Source organism: Myotis davidii, unplaced genomic scaffold, assembly GCF_000327345.1.
Source record: "Myotis davidii unplaced genomic scaffold, ASM32734v1 scaffold568, whole genome shotgun sequence".
NCBI classification, from domain to species: domain Eukaryota; kingdom Metazoa; phylum Chordata; class Mammalia; order Chiroptera; family Vespertilionidae; genus Myotis; species Myotis davidii.
The window spans coordinates 892133-907461 of record NW_006299372.1 but is presented as its reverse complement, the minus strand read 5'-3'; the positions used below and the strand labels follow the sequence as shown (position 1 = coordinate 907461).

General features: G+C 36.0%; 1 protein-coding gene across 1 annotated transcript in view; it reads right to left on the bottom strand.

The window, feature by feature from the left end:
* Positions 1-11104: 11104 nt before the first annotated feature.
* The window catches only part of KCNV1 (potassium voltage-gated channel modifier subfamily V member 1), a 6660-nt gene continuing 2435 nt past the window's right edge, over positions 11105-15329 (bottom strand). The window contains exon 3 of the mRNA XM_006774829.2: positions 11105-12334. Coding sequence (XP_006774892.1) covers positions 11823-12334 — 512 coding nt within the window. The 3' untranslated portion in view covers positions 11105-11822. The remainder of the gene's footprint in view (positions 12335-15329) is intronic.

Here is a 15329-nt window from a genome sequence, read left to right as displayed (position 1 = left end):
AGCAACTGTTACATTACATTTTATGTACTTGGTTATTAATATGTGTGTGTGTGTTTTTCATAGACTGTGCTTCTTGGAGAATATCTGTCTCCTGGCTTTATTGAAGCCAAGTCTTACAGATTTACTATCTACTATGAGTAATATTTCCAAATATCAGTGATTTTTGTATCTATTTAAGTAAACACAGGCATATCCTTTTCTTTTTTCTTCCTTGACAGTGGAATTATGACATACTCATTAGAGAAAATTTGGAAAAAATATTAGAAATTCCTTCCTGCCAGGCTGGCTGAATCTGAGGTTGCTTTCAAGTTGAGTAATTACATGTTTTTGCAAGCCAGACTTGTGAATTTGTTTACAATACAATTTTCTTAAAAACTTAGAACATCTGGTCTATTTGATTCTTGTCGGTTATGTGAAAGAGTAACCAAAGCCAAGGATCTTGTCTGTTTATAGCTAGTAAGACTGGGGAATCTCTTCTTTATTTCCGATGTCTATGCTTGGCGCATCCCTTGTACAGCAGTTAAGATGAAATGATTTAGCATTAGTTAGTTAGCAGCCTAGCTGTCACTATCTGACAGAGGGGTCTCCACGAGAGATGATTAAGAGAAGTCACCCGGAAGCCGTATCTTCTTCTACTTACGCTATAGATGCAGTTGACTTTTCTAATCTTCCAAAGTCCCAAGTTACTGGACTCTGTCAATATCCATTACAGTAAGAACTCAGAAAGCTGCTCTTGGCAGCGCCGCTCCATCTCTGCTTGCAAACTGGATGACACTTGTTTTCATCCCATCTCTTCTGTACCTTGCAAAAAGCAACACCAAGCAGCCAACCTCAATACTCTGACCATTTCCAACTATTTCCCCTAGATCTTGAGACACAGAAAATGCATTACCAGCTTTTGAAATTTCTGCAGAAGGATAGTCAAGGCCAACAGCTCTCCAGGCCACAGTAGCTGTTTCATTGTGTGTTCTCCAGGTCTCTTATGAGTGCCACATCTTTTACATTGTTATTACTGTATTTTAGTTCTAGGTGCCAATTTCTTTATTAACTAAGATATAACCAGTAGATAGAGAGGATCTAATGAGAGAAAAGTTTATTTCCCTCTCCTGTAATGATATGGAGATATGAATAAATGGCTTCATACTACAAAACCATTAAAGGGACCAGGTTCCTGCTCTTCCATCCCCTAGGATAGTGAAGGTGCCTATGAAATCTAAGGGATAGAACTGTGGGCAAGTGTAAATGCTAATGGTTTCCATTCTTGGAAAATGATAGAATTAAACACTAGCTATACCTGCATGTTACTACTTATATAATTAGGCCTATTATATTAATCACTTAGAAAATTTCACATTGGTTCAACTGGTTGGAAGATTTAGTTTCCCTCAACTAGTCTTTGCTTTCTTTAGAAGCTATTAACTTCAGATATGACAAGGTAAGTAAGAATATCCTAGTTGAGTGATGTCTGGGGCGGTAGGATCTGTCCAGAATTTGTCACTGCTTACAATCTCTGGTGTACCTGGGGAGGGTGATGACATGAGTAAAGGGAAAAACTAAAATCAAGGGAAGACAGTGGAAAAGGAAAAAACAATTTTTTTAAACACTGAAGAAGAAATGAGTAAAAATCTATTGCAGATGTTTGTTCACTTGTCTTATTTTCCAAATGGCTCTTCATGGTAGTCTTAGTCTGTTAGATTACCCAGGTAGAAAAAATTATTTAAATAAGACTTGGAAAATAAAAGCATAAAAAGCAATAAAAGCATTATGTTTGTGTGGCAATTTAGAATTTCTACCTTGCCTAAGAAAATGAACCCTAACCCTTTGGCAGAACCGCATGGAAAAAAGTAGCTTAGAAGTGATAGGTTCTGAAGGAGAATTGTCTTTCCAACAAGCAAGTGCTTCCTATGGGAACCACATGTTAACCCATCAATTTTGCACAGCCAATGAGATGACTAAACTTCCAGCCTTCCTTTGAAGGAAAATAGATGAGAATTTTTATTGATCTTGATCAAGGAGATTACAGTGGTGTTGAATAAGCAACACAATAAGATTATCCTCTTAGATTTAAAGGCCAAACTAAATTGATCTATGCTTATTCATGTAACTATTTTGTGAGCTTCTTTGGAAGAGATATCTTTTCAATACAAGCAAAGAAATAGCTAGTGCCCTTTGTAATTATGCTGATATAAAAAAAGAGACCAAGTAAGCTTGAGAAAGAAACAATCCATCTAGGATTGAATGATTAATCAAATGATGCAGAATTTGATTAAAAATGTAAATAAGCATTTTATTTTAAAAAATTAAAATGCAATTCAAAGGAAATTTTTATAACCCTCACATCATTGCATCTGTAACTTTCCCATCTCTGCATTTTAGGAGGCTGCATTATTAAGCATTATGGGCATATCTTGGTCACCAAACGTATCACCTGAATTATTTAGAGAAGTAATCTGAGACTTTCAGTGAATCACGTGTCTCCTTTAAGTGACTTAAATTTTTTTCTATGTAATAGAAATAACACATACTTTGGTACAAAGTTTATTGTTAAAGACAGAAACAAATTAATACATATTTCAAATCACTTCATTTTAAAAATAAAGCCCAGTTTTAAGAGCAGTTTTGATTTACAGAAAATTGAGAATACTACAGAGGGTTCCCCTATGCAAACCCAGAACATTTTTCTTATTATTAACACCTTTGATTAGTATGGTATAGTATTATAAGTAATGAACCCATACTGATGCAGTATTGCTGATCAGAGTTCATAGTTTATTCATACATCCTTACTTTTTACCTCCAATCCTTTCCTCTCCCAGGACCCCATCGAGGATACCACATTGCATTTGGTAGTTCTCACTGACCATAAGAGTTTCTTCCACTTTTCCATGTTTTTGATGTCCTTGAATGTTTTGAGAATTGGTCAGGCATATTGCAAGATGTCATATTGGAATTTGTGTGGTATCTTTTTCACAATTAGACAGGGGTATGGGTTTGGGGGAGAGCCAGGGAAAACTATCAACATGGTTTATGAATTTGATGTTGGCCTAGATTACATGGCAGTGCTTGTCAAGTTTCTGCACTCTGAATACTTTGTTGTCTCTGTCTATGCTGTAATCTTTCAAGGAAGGCCTCCATGCACAGTCAACACAATGAGTGTGGAGTGCTACTCTGTTCTTTAGGATGGAGTAGCTACATAAATTATTTGGAATTTTTTTTCTGCACGGAAGATTTGTCTCTTATCCCTCATTTATTAATTTATTCAATCATTTATATCAGTATAGACCCATGGATGTTTATTTTATACTTTAGATGAGAATACAGTATTGCTTGATTTATTTCGTTGCTCAGATTGTTCTTCGGCCACTGGGAGCTCTTACAGTGGACTTCTCTGTCCTTTTGACATAGGCCCAAACCGTGTGTTTGTTTGTTTTGCTTTCCTACTTTCTGGCACTATGAAATGTTCCTAACTCTTCTGTTTATTTCCTGACTCAGGACTAGAATCAACTATTTCTCCAAGGATCCGTGTGTGTGTGTGTGTGTGTGTGTGTGTGTGTGTGTGTGTTAAATTGGAGAATAATACCAAAAACCCAGATCTGAGCATTAGGTGTGCTTGATTGATACTCAGGTATTGTTACTTTTAGTCCTGTCACCTGACATAGCAAAGAAATATATGTGTGTATGCTAATTTATTTAGGTACACATATGTATAAATATTATTATATATAACCATCTTTAACAATATTCAGCTAAGCATGAGTTCATACTATGTCTAACTCTCATCAATTACCACATGGACCATTCCAGCTTCCTCCCCTTATGTATCTGTATTTTCACTACAAGAATGAGAAACCTGGCTTCCACCATCTGTCATCTATTTACTTAATTGTTCTATTCCAATATCAATGTATAGCACCATTAAAACTGTGAATGCCTACCCTTATGGGGAACAGTTTTATACCCTAGAGTGTCGCCCTTCTGTTCAGTGCCTTTTACCTTTAGTCTTACAGAATCCATTCATTTCCAAAGTTAGGTCAGCACTTTCTCTCCCATCTTCTTCAGTGAAATTGCTTCACGTATTTATAATGTAGTTACATTCTCATGTCACCGTCTGCATTGCTTCCTGGAATCCCCTAACCCAATGGTTCTCAACCTGTGGGTTGCGACCCCTTTGGCGGTCGAACGACCCTTTCACAGGGGTCTCCTAAGACCATCCTGCATATCAGATATTTACATTACAATTCATAACAGTAGCAACATTACAGTTTTGAAGTAGCAACGACAATAATTTTATGGTTGGGTCACAACATGAGGAACTGTATTTAAAGGGCCAGAAGGTTGAGAACCACTGCATAACCTTTTAAATTATTATTTTAAAGATTTTGCATACATTAGAGATTCTTTTCTGTACTGTAAAATTTTATGTTTTTTTTTACAAATGCATAATGTAATGTAGTAATAAGAACAATAGCATAAGAATAATTCCACTGTACTAAAATTTCTCTTTCCTATACGTAGTCATCCTCTGTCACTGACTACGAGTCTGGGAAACCACCATTTTTAGTGCAGTGAAATTATTCTGTATCATATTCTGTATGATATTAGAATTAAAGATATAGAACATTATGTTTTTGTCAAAATAATTTATTGATAAATCAGATAAATCTGAGTAAGAGTGACACGTAGGTACTCATCATAACATATTTTTCTTTTAGTATTAATAGCTGCTGGGTTATTTTTGTTTTATAGTGTTGAGTAGTTTATGTCCATGCTCAGCTTAGTGTAACATCAGATATGGATTAGGGAAAACAATACTGACATTATGATGAGGGGGTAGGTAGACAAGTGGGCTATGTCAAATTATATTTCTAGAATCCTACTGTAGCTCTAGAGAAAGAACATCTTTGGTGGTTTATAATTTATGTGAATTGTACTTTTTCTTAGTGAATATACAAGAGATTCAGGAGCATATTTTTTAAAGAAAAATGTTTTATTTGTGACAGTACCTTATGCACTTCATTACTATAATACTGAAAAACACCAAATTTTGTTTGGCTCTAAGGCAGAACGATGGAAAGGAAGAAATTGGTCTTTCTTTCTGACTGGAACTTCTCCAGTGGCTCTTCTGAATCTTTAGCTTATTCACTGCAGACCTTGGGACTTGTTAGTCTCCATAATCATGTGCCAATTTATTATTTGACATATTGAATATACATACATACATACATACACAAATATTGGTTCTGTTTCCTTGGATAACCCTAATTGTTTCATTATATTAGTGTTTTCAAATAATAAAGAAATTGCAGAAAGAAATACATTTTACATAGTGAACAAGTAAACATTCCACAGATACATACTAGTATATACTCATACATGTAAGATAAAGTTTGCCATTTCTATAAAACCAATTTTATATCAAATATTCTATTGATATCTAGTAGCTCATGAGAAAGATTTTTAAACCACCTCCCTACAAATTATAAAATATTTAATTTACCATTATAAGTGTGTCTGGTTGTCCAGAACACACAGAATAAAACTATACATAACGTTTATGCTTGATTGAGGGTTTTTTTCCTTTTATTCCTCCATCTCAATTAAACAAGTTGTGAAAAAATAACAGTTTCCTCTGTCTGTTTTACAATACAATATATTCTTTAATATCAATCCAAAATCACAATAAATGTACTATCTGACAATTATCTTTCAATATAAATGAAGAAACAAATTATAATGAAGTATAATAACGAATGAATTATAATAATGTATTTCCTTTAGGCATGAAGGTTACCTCAATTAGAGATGCAGGGTTTTGAATAGCAAATGGATCTTCTAAAAGTTTTTCTATTTTCTTAATAAAGTAATGATTAAAAGTTTGAGGCAGAAATAAGTTGTAAATATATTTCTAATTTTATTTAATTCAAACTCCCTTTGTTATTCATGTCCTCTTCAATGTAATGCAACATAATTTGGGAACATGTAGGAGATAAGGTGATGACTTTGAGTCTTCTTTGCAATAATGATAGTAATACTTTTGGAAAGCTTTATACTCCATATATGTTTAGCTGCCCACAAGGAATGCTTAAAATGTCAGTAAAATACGATAGCATTTTTATTACCAAACCACCACATAGAAAATATCTTCCAACTGTGGTTAATTTACATTTAGAAAAAAAGAAAATTCACTTTGAGTTCATGATCTGTCAAGAATTGTGAGGTTTCTGAGATTCCCCCTCCCAACCCCCTCTTCTTGTAAGCTAACAAGTTAGCTTACCATAGTTTCAAAAGACATGAGACTCCTGGCACAGAGATGAAGGACTTTATTATTCACAGCAAACAGGACAGCACAAACTTCGTATTTCTTCTTGCTTCCCAAATCCCACTGGGCGACATGGAGGTTGCGTTGGCCGATGCTGCACATGCAGTGGATGTGCCACAGATGAGAGAGTCAAGTACAGAAGAACCTAATCTTCTAAAAGCCTTCAAGTGAACATGTTCAACCTTGACTCACAGGGAGACATGATCTGTATTATCCTGGGCATCACACCCATCTACGGGTGACTGAGGAGCCATGCTATTTCAATTTTTCAACATTGCGTGCTATCCAGACATTCTTGAAGATATTCTAGGACAAATGTATCAGTGTTTCCACTTCCAAAATATGTAGAAATGCAAGAGACACCTGGCAAATTGTCTCCCAGTGTAATCTCTCTTAGACTTTTTCTGGGCCAACCAATACATTTCAGGATGATATAATGTTTAATTTTAGACGAAAATACTGGATATTATGTTATCACTGAGAAGTATAATTTTGAATTTTCAACTGATATATCTTGTAAAAATATCATACATTTCATTTCCATACATATTGTAGGAATGATTCTTTAGAAAGTTGTTCCAAATTATAGAGTAAAAGTACCCCTTTTTATTAGCAGCTATAGAAAATTAAGAAATTATTTAAATTGATAGTTTTTCTTTGAATATATTTTGGGGATTTAAAATATTTTTATTGAATTCAGAGAGGAAGGGAGAGGGAGATAGAAACATCAATGATAACAGCTTGCAACCTGGGCATGTGTCCTGACTGTAATTGAACTGTGACCTCCTGGTTCATAGGTCAACACATAATCACTGATCTTCACCAGCTGGGCTTGGGATATTTTAACAAGTCAGCTTTCTGTATTTCCGATTACTTTTCAATGTTGACATTTTAAATCTTTCTTTTGCAGGGATATCATTAAAATTAATATATTGAAAGTTATTGTTTTTATTGAGGTTTGTACATTTAGCACAATTGAAACAGGATGACTTATGAAGGGAACATATAAATAGAGAGGAGATGAGGACTAGGATTGACCACTTCAGCCAGAAAAGATGAATGAGCAGTGGGGGACGGGAGAAATCAGGAGAGTGTGATGGGCTGGAAGACAAGTGAAAAAAGTGTTCCAAGGTAGAGCTTATAGTTATCCTTGTAAATGCTGCCAATGGATCCAGCAATATAAAGTATGAGAATTGATTATTGGGTTCAGCACTGATGGGGTAATTGCTGACGTTAAGTGGCTCTTCAAAAAAGAATAGGAAAAAAAGTGAATATAAAAATGTAGAGAGTGGATATAGAAAATGCTTTCAAGGAGTTTTGTCAAAATGGAGAGCCTGGAATCAGGTGTTTCCTCAAGATTGAAGTAGATTCAAGGAGGTTTTTGTTTGCTGGCTTTTGTTCTTAAGATGGGAAAAATTAAATCATGTTTTTCTTCTGCTGGGAGCAATCCAGTAGGGCAAGTGCCGGTGGCGTAGTGAGAGGGAAAGGACTTACAGAAGCGATGATCTAGAATTGCACAGAAGGCACAGGATGGACAGTTCAAGCCTCATAATAGGAGGAAAGGCACATAGGGATAAACACAGATACACGTGGGCGGCAGCCCTGGTAGAAAAGCTCTTCTAACTGATTCTATTTTCTACGTGAAGTGGAATCACAGGGAGGTGTTAGAGGTTTATATTTACTGAGAGAGTGGATGGATTCTGGAATAGCAGCATGATTGCCTAGCAGCGTCCAGAAGTCATTCGGGGTGGTAGGCATGAATGTGAAACGAGAGCAGTCAGCATACGTTGTTTTTTCTGTTATCGTGATCAGCTCTTCAGGGGCAGGCACACAGAGGCACGGAACCTAATTGAACTAGGGTTTGGGTTTCACCAATTGTATGGCAAGAAGGACCACAGAGCAATGGAGGTGCGGAGGTAGATAAGGGGATGATTTTAATATAAGGTGAGTAAAGACATGAAGATGGTGAGCATCCAGGTTACCCCATTGCCCCTGAAGACAACATGTAGACAATTGCCAGTGGCGTTTATACGAGTAGAACTCTCCTTGTGTGACGTTTTAATGCTGTATATCAGCATGGCTTAGAGACAGGTTTGGGCGTGGGGGTGCTTTGTGAAGGAAACCAAGGGAAACACTGGACCACATCACCTGTCAACCAATATCTTCTTAAACCTGAATTGAAGAATTGGTAAGACAGAGATATTAATGGCTAATATTTCCAAAGAGCAGACTGTTCATGTTATCAAAGTGTATCAGTAGAAATATTTGTCAAATCAGTAAATTTACCAATGATAATATTTTGCTTAGATAACTTGGGCCAACATATATATTTTCTGCAAGGGTTAATCAAAAGATTTTAATGACAGTAAGAATTCCACATTGAAACACAGCACTGAGATTTCTACCTCCGTTATTTTCCTTGTGCATCTCAGACATTGTACTTAATACTAATTTTCATTAAAATGACAAATGAAACAATCAATAATTATTAGATTTTAAAAATACTGTCAAATGTTTTCAAATGGTGGGATAAAAGATTAACAGAGGTTCTGCTTTGTTTTGTTACTTAAATTTGGTTTGCTTATATATACACGTGTTGAATAACTACTGGTATTTTATGTAACAACAAAAGTGAATAAACATATTTAAAAATTTCTTTGAAACACCCATATCATATATGTTTAGTACAAAAACGACATAAAACAGTTTTTTTTCATTTTCCAAATTAATTATTATAAAGATAATGTTCGTCTTGTTTAATAATGACTGTAAGGTGTGAGAGCAACTTTTCCTTAAAAGCACCATGCCATCTCTGAGAATAAGCTGATTTTTTTCTGAGGACATATTAAACCTCTCCACCTACAGGAAATCGGCTCGTGTGCCTCAGACATCAATCCCCTACATATAGGCTGTTGGGGTTCATGAAATCTGTAATGTGACCTTTAGGAGCATCATTTCCAGCAGATTAGGATTCATTCCTGGCTCTTTCACCTGTGTATGGGCTGAATAAATGTACACAAGTTACTTCATTTTAAGCCTCAGTTTTGTCATCTCTGTTCCCCTCAAACCCTTGAATAGAGTATTATATACAAGCGAACAGGACTTAATGTGGTTCAACAAATAATCTCTAGGGCTGCCACACAGATGGATTCTGAACAAGTATTGTTGAATGAATAAGTATACCAACTATATACTTAGGAGAGTACAAGAATAGCAACTGTATAAGAGGGATGTTTTGAGGCTGAAGTGACCTAATACATGATGAGCACAGAAGTCCTAGGTTAAAATAACTCTTCTTATTGAGCAGAGTTCCAGAGAAGCCTGGATAAGTTTGCCTTCTATGTCCAACCTCTATTTCCCCTTCAGATTGTGAATGGGACTTAACTAGTGCCCCTATGGCATGTTTTAGCACTGGAAATTGTGTAAGAGAAAAAATATTTATTTTATTACTACTCATACCTCCTAAATCTTTCATAAAATTTGGAAGAAGGGGTAACAAGCCAAGTGAATTAAAATATTTTAGCATATAATCTAAAACTCATGCCATCAATAAAAATGTTTTTAGGGCGTAAGAATGCATACCAGAAAACCAGAGGTAGTATATGTGATAGTTCATTAATTTTAATATACATACTTTAAATTTTTACATTTCCTAACTCTGGGTGCATTTTATACTTGATGGCATCTTCTACTTGATTGGGTTCTCATTTTTCCTTCCTTCCTTCCTTCCTTCCTTCCTTCCTTCCTTCCTTCCTTCCTTCCTTCCTCCCTTCCTTCCTTCCTTTTCTTTGCAGTTCACCCTTCCTTTCTTCCTTCCTTCCTTCCTTTTCTTTGCAGTTCTCCATATAATAGGATTTCAGTATAATTGATAAAATATTATATAGTCACATGTTAAAGCAGTATTGCTCTGTGTTTATTTCTTATCACCACCCAACCCTGGCAAGAAGCCTCTTAGCCATTTTTTTTCTAATTTCCTACCCCATTAAATTTTAGTACGGGTAAGAAATCAACCAAAGGACTTGTATGCATGCATATAAGCATAACCAATGGACATAAGACACTGGGGGATAGGGGAGGCTAGGGGACTGTCGTGGGTGGGGGGAAAAAATGGACACATATGTAATACCCTTTGTAATAAAAAAAATTAAAAAAAATGTTAGTACCATAGATATACGCCATATCTGTTAATGTACTGCACATATATCCCTTTGTAATAAAAAAAAATTAAAAAAAAATTTAGTGCCATAGATATACTCTATATCTGTTAATGTACTGCACATATATGTGTGTTTTATGAATAAAGAGTAAGATATTTTTGCCCTGCAATAAACCATTTTCATCCGATTTACACCCATTGAGAATACAGGTATTAAAATTAAAGTGATACTCCATATTATGCTTAGCTTTAAAAATCTCATTTACTAGAATATTGGGAAACATTAATTAACTATTAGGTTTAGAACTTTTGGCTTTAATTATATAACAGAATGTCTTGGAATTTTATTATTATCATGAGTGTCCAAATGCTGTCAACATGCGTGCAAAATCTGAACATTTGTTATTTACCCCTATAGTCAGAAAGTTATCCATAATGTTTTTTAACAAATAAAAGATCTTCAAGTTGACCCAGTGATATCATTCAACATGATTCTCATTTCATAAAATAAGACTAATTAACGATTTCAGAATATAAATTTAAATGTTCACTACTTCATTTTTACATGTTCATGATTTTAAAGACATATCTTGAACACGACATCAATACATTTATGTTTAAAGTCCATCTAATTTCCATGGAATACTAAGAGATATCTGCTTTACACTCAACATATAGCCCTCAGTGTGGGGATGAAGAAGTGTGATTCTTGAAGCCACTGTATAGCATTCTTCTACTGAAGTCTAAGCAGTTGGGAGTCCCATCTATGGAACAATGGTGGAATACAGAGCTCGGCCCATTTGTGACCAGGGTTTGCACCAGAGGGAAGAAATGACCAACAAATCAGGATTTTTCTCTTGTAAAGGTAATTGTTGTATTCAACAGCTTTACTGGATGAAGAAAGGAGTGATTTATTTACTTGGGGAATATCTTTAAATAACAAAATTGTTTAGTGTACTCTTAAATGTTCACTTATCTTTTCTCTGGGCTTGGCAGTTTAACATTTATTTTTTAAAAATTAGTACTGCAAAAAACTTTTAAAATTAGTGATGCATAAAACTTTAACTCTTGTATGTATTGCAATATTTTACATTTGCCAATTCTGATGTGTTCTATTGGTCTAGTTGTCTTGGGTTGTGTTAGATGGTTATTTTTGAGACTCGAGTATATCAGAATACCATTGTTGGGGAGATAGGAACTATTCTAGCAAACCAAGCAACGCCTCAGCAAAAATGAACACAAGGAGAACGCAAGAGAGACTCGGCAGCAGCACACAGACAATCACATCAAGGCTTTATAGATCGAGTTAGTTTTACACAAGCTTTTGTAAATAAACTGAAAGTGAACTCAAAACCAGAAATCATCTCCTCCGCTGCTCCTGGTGCTTGCTCTTTCTCTGCCTTTTAGTCGAAGCATCTCCATGATGCTCCGGGCATAGACATCTCTCAAGTTCACGCTGATATATGAGTCAGTGGCTATATTCTTGGTAAGTTTCTTCAGAGCCTCACGCTGTCTAGCAGCTGCTTCCTTGAGCTTTAAGGTAAAATAGCAAGCAGAGAAGCGGTCGTTAATAATAGCAATAGGCAAAGCCAAGACGAGGATTCCCGATAATATACACATGAAGGCCACGATTTTGCCTGTGGTGGTGTCTGGCCGAATGTCCCCATAGCCCACCGTAGTCATGGACGTTGTGGCCCACCACCACGCACAAGGGACACTTGTGAAGGTTGTGTCAGGAATGCTTTGCTCAGCAAAATATTCCACAGTGGAGAAGATAGAAATTCCCACGGACAGAAATAGGAGCAGTAGGCCGACTTCTTCATAACACTGGGTGATTGTCATTCCAAGTGAGCGCAATCCTGTAACAGAACATCTGCTGTCAGTCACTGGCACCCCTCCTCTCCTCCTCCCTCCTCCCACCCTTCTCTCCCTTCCCTGCTCTCTACCCACAAACATGCATTTCATATCTACTATGTCTCCAGCACTGGGCAATGTTCTGGGGTATATGGATGACAAATCATAATCCTTGTCTTCAGGAAGCTCATAGTCTAGTTGATGGGGCTGGATTGAGAAGGATAAAAAGAAATATAATTAGACCCATTCACTCACTTGTGTACTTGTGAAACACCTACTATTTATACAGAAAAGGTGAGGAATGGAATGAAAAAGCATGGAGGGGTATATGATTGGGATGTACACGCGAGTCTGTACAATGGGCGGTCTCTGCAGTGTTGGGTGTGGGGTGCTCACTAGGTCAGGCTAGTGCCTGACTTTGACACACTTTTCTAATGCCAATTGTATGCTGTCTACTTTTCTCACAATAAAGTTTAACACAATGAGCGTATCATTATCTGAAAACCAGAGGCAGTGAAGGACATCACCAGGAGAATGAAGTGAAGCAAATTAGGCATCAGTGACAAAACTGAGGCCAGAACTTCAAATGTACATTCAGAGGATAATCTTAGAGGTCTTCCAGGAGGGGTTCCTGAACTCCCATGACATCCATTGAGATTCTAGTCCTTAACGGAAAGCTCTAGGAAAATATTTCCTTTGAGTACATAGAATTTCTGCATTCTTGTAAGGAAGTAGACCTGAATATAGAATATTCCTCCACTGCAAAAAGGTATGGAGGACTGGAGCCATTAGGAAATTCTCATTGGTGAATTCCTCATTGCTGTTCCGAGGATTCATTGCACCCCTGGGAGACAGACCAAAGAGAGGCCATTCCCATATCTAAAGAGATTAAGCCGTAGGGAGAGTAAGATGCGACTGTAATGGGATTGCTATTTGAATAAGGTATCTTCCCCAAAACTAGACAGATACTGCTAAATGTGTACCCACATTTTGAAGCCATATCAACCTGATGCAACAAATGATATTGTCTCCGAAGTCCAAAGCAATTCCTCCTAGAATCATTTAAAAGTTTTTATTCACTCACTAGAGACCACTTCAGATGCATTAAAATACTACTGATGCTCTCATCATTTTGAATTTTGTTCTTAAAATGTTAAGATACTCTTGAATTATTGACCAGCTACTTTTGCAGATCAGTGAATATTAATTTTGAGGCTTAACTTAAAAAGAAAACTTTTTAGAATATCTTCAGAATACATTTTAGAAAACTGGCCTTGATGTGTCCGTATTGAGTTGCATTTCTGAAATAAATTGACAGCATATGAGGAAAAGCATATAGTGTTTGGGGAGACTGTTTTCATTTCAAGATGAAATCCCCTAAACAATTTTGTAAAGAAACATAAAGTGGTCTGAACTTCTTCATGTTACATCTATTAACTCAGATTATTCTTAAAATATAGGAGATGGAGGTTGTATTTATTATTCTTTTTTACAGATAAGAAGACTGAGGCATAGACAGGTAGCATCTCTAGTACAAGGCTACAGAGCCAGGATTTAAATCTGGCATCTCTGGCCTACCATTGCTCTAACTTATTGCATAACACCTTTCAATTTGTCCTTATAGTTATTACATGGGGGAATATGTCATCTATGTCTATATTCTGCTAAATGTTATGCTTAGGTTAAAATTGTCCAATATTTGTTCAAGTGTCCATATCTTTTTAATAAATTAAGATTCCATTAATACTTTGTATTTCTTTAGAACTGAAAAAAAACCTTTGAAGAAGTGACATTGTGGAAATTACTATTATTTTCTTTCTCTTGGGAAAAAAATGTACTCTATACTGGGTGTTTTTAAATTGAATCCTGTGAAGAGTTTATAAATACTAGAAGCAAGCATCCTATTATGTGTGTCAGAAAACAAAGGGTAGTACTTGCAAAAGTTGTCGGTAACCCCATTATCAAATCCTTGGTGTGTGAGACTAGCTAGGAAAACACACTACCAAGATTATATTACGATAAGTCCCAATTACTTTAGAGATGTGAAAAAAAATACCCGAGGTTAATTTCTCTCCATGTGGAGAGACAATTATCATTAACATCTTTTAGGTGATCCGCCAGGCACATTTCTAGAGAAATAAGGTGGTAAAGGACCCTCTAGTTCAATTATTTGTATTCACAAGTATTGCATTAGTATGTATGATATCAATATGGCATTCTACTCCAGTTGTTTCTTATTCTACTCCTGTGATAACAATGTCAAGGTTTTGCTTCAAGTCCAAGAACCATCTACATCATAATTACTTGTGAGCTTGTTAAAATCTATGTTCCTGGACACAACCCCAAATACTAGAATCTGACTCTCTACAGACTGGGGCTAAGAATTAGCCTCTTAAGAAGATTTTCAAGGGATTCCTCTTTTCAGGAAAGTCTAACAGAAGGTAACCTATGTAGTCCAGAGCATCCAACAGGCCCAGGGCTGGCCTCTGAGAATCACTGCCCTCAGACAGGCAAGGGCCATCTGTAATGGATTTGTGTGATTTCCCCTGACATTGGCTATCATTTTTAAATACAGTTGTATGGAGATTTTTCTAGGGAGAATATTTGTTCAATTATCTAGGCCAGTGATGACGAACCTATGACACGCGTGTCAGAGGTGACACGGGAACTCATTTTTTTGGTTGATTTTTCTTCGTTAAATGGCATTTAAATATATACAATAAATAGCAAAAATATAAGTCATTATTTTTACTATGGTTGCAAATATCAAAAAATTACTCTATGTGACACGGCACCAGAGTTAAGTTAGGGTTTTTCAAAATGCTGACACGCCAAGCTCAAAAGGTTCGCCATCACTGAGCTAGGCTTTCTGGTACACAAAAAGCTAAGGAGTTCTTGTTCCCATCTCTCTCATGCATTCCAGTCAAGAAAATTCTGATACCAGATGAATTCGTGTCTTCTGCTTTCTCCCCAAACAAATATTTCCAGTGTTTCTTCAAA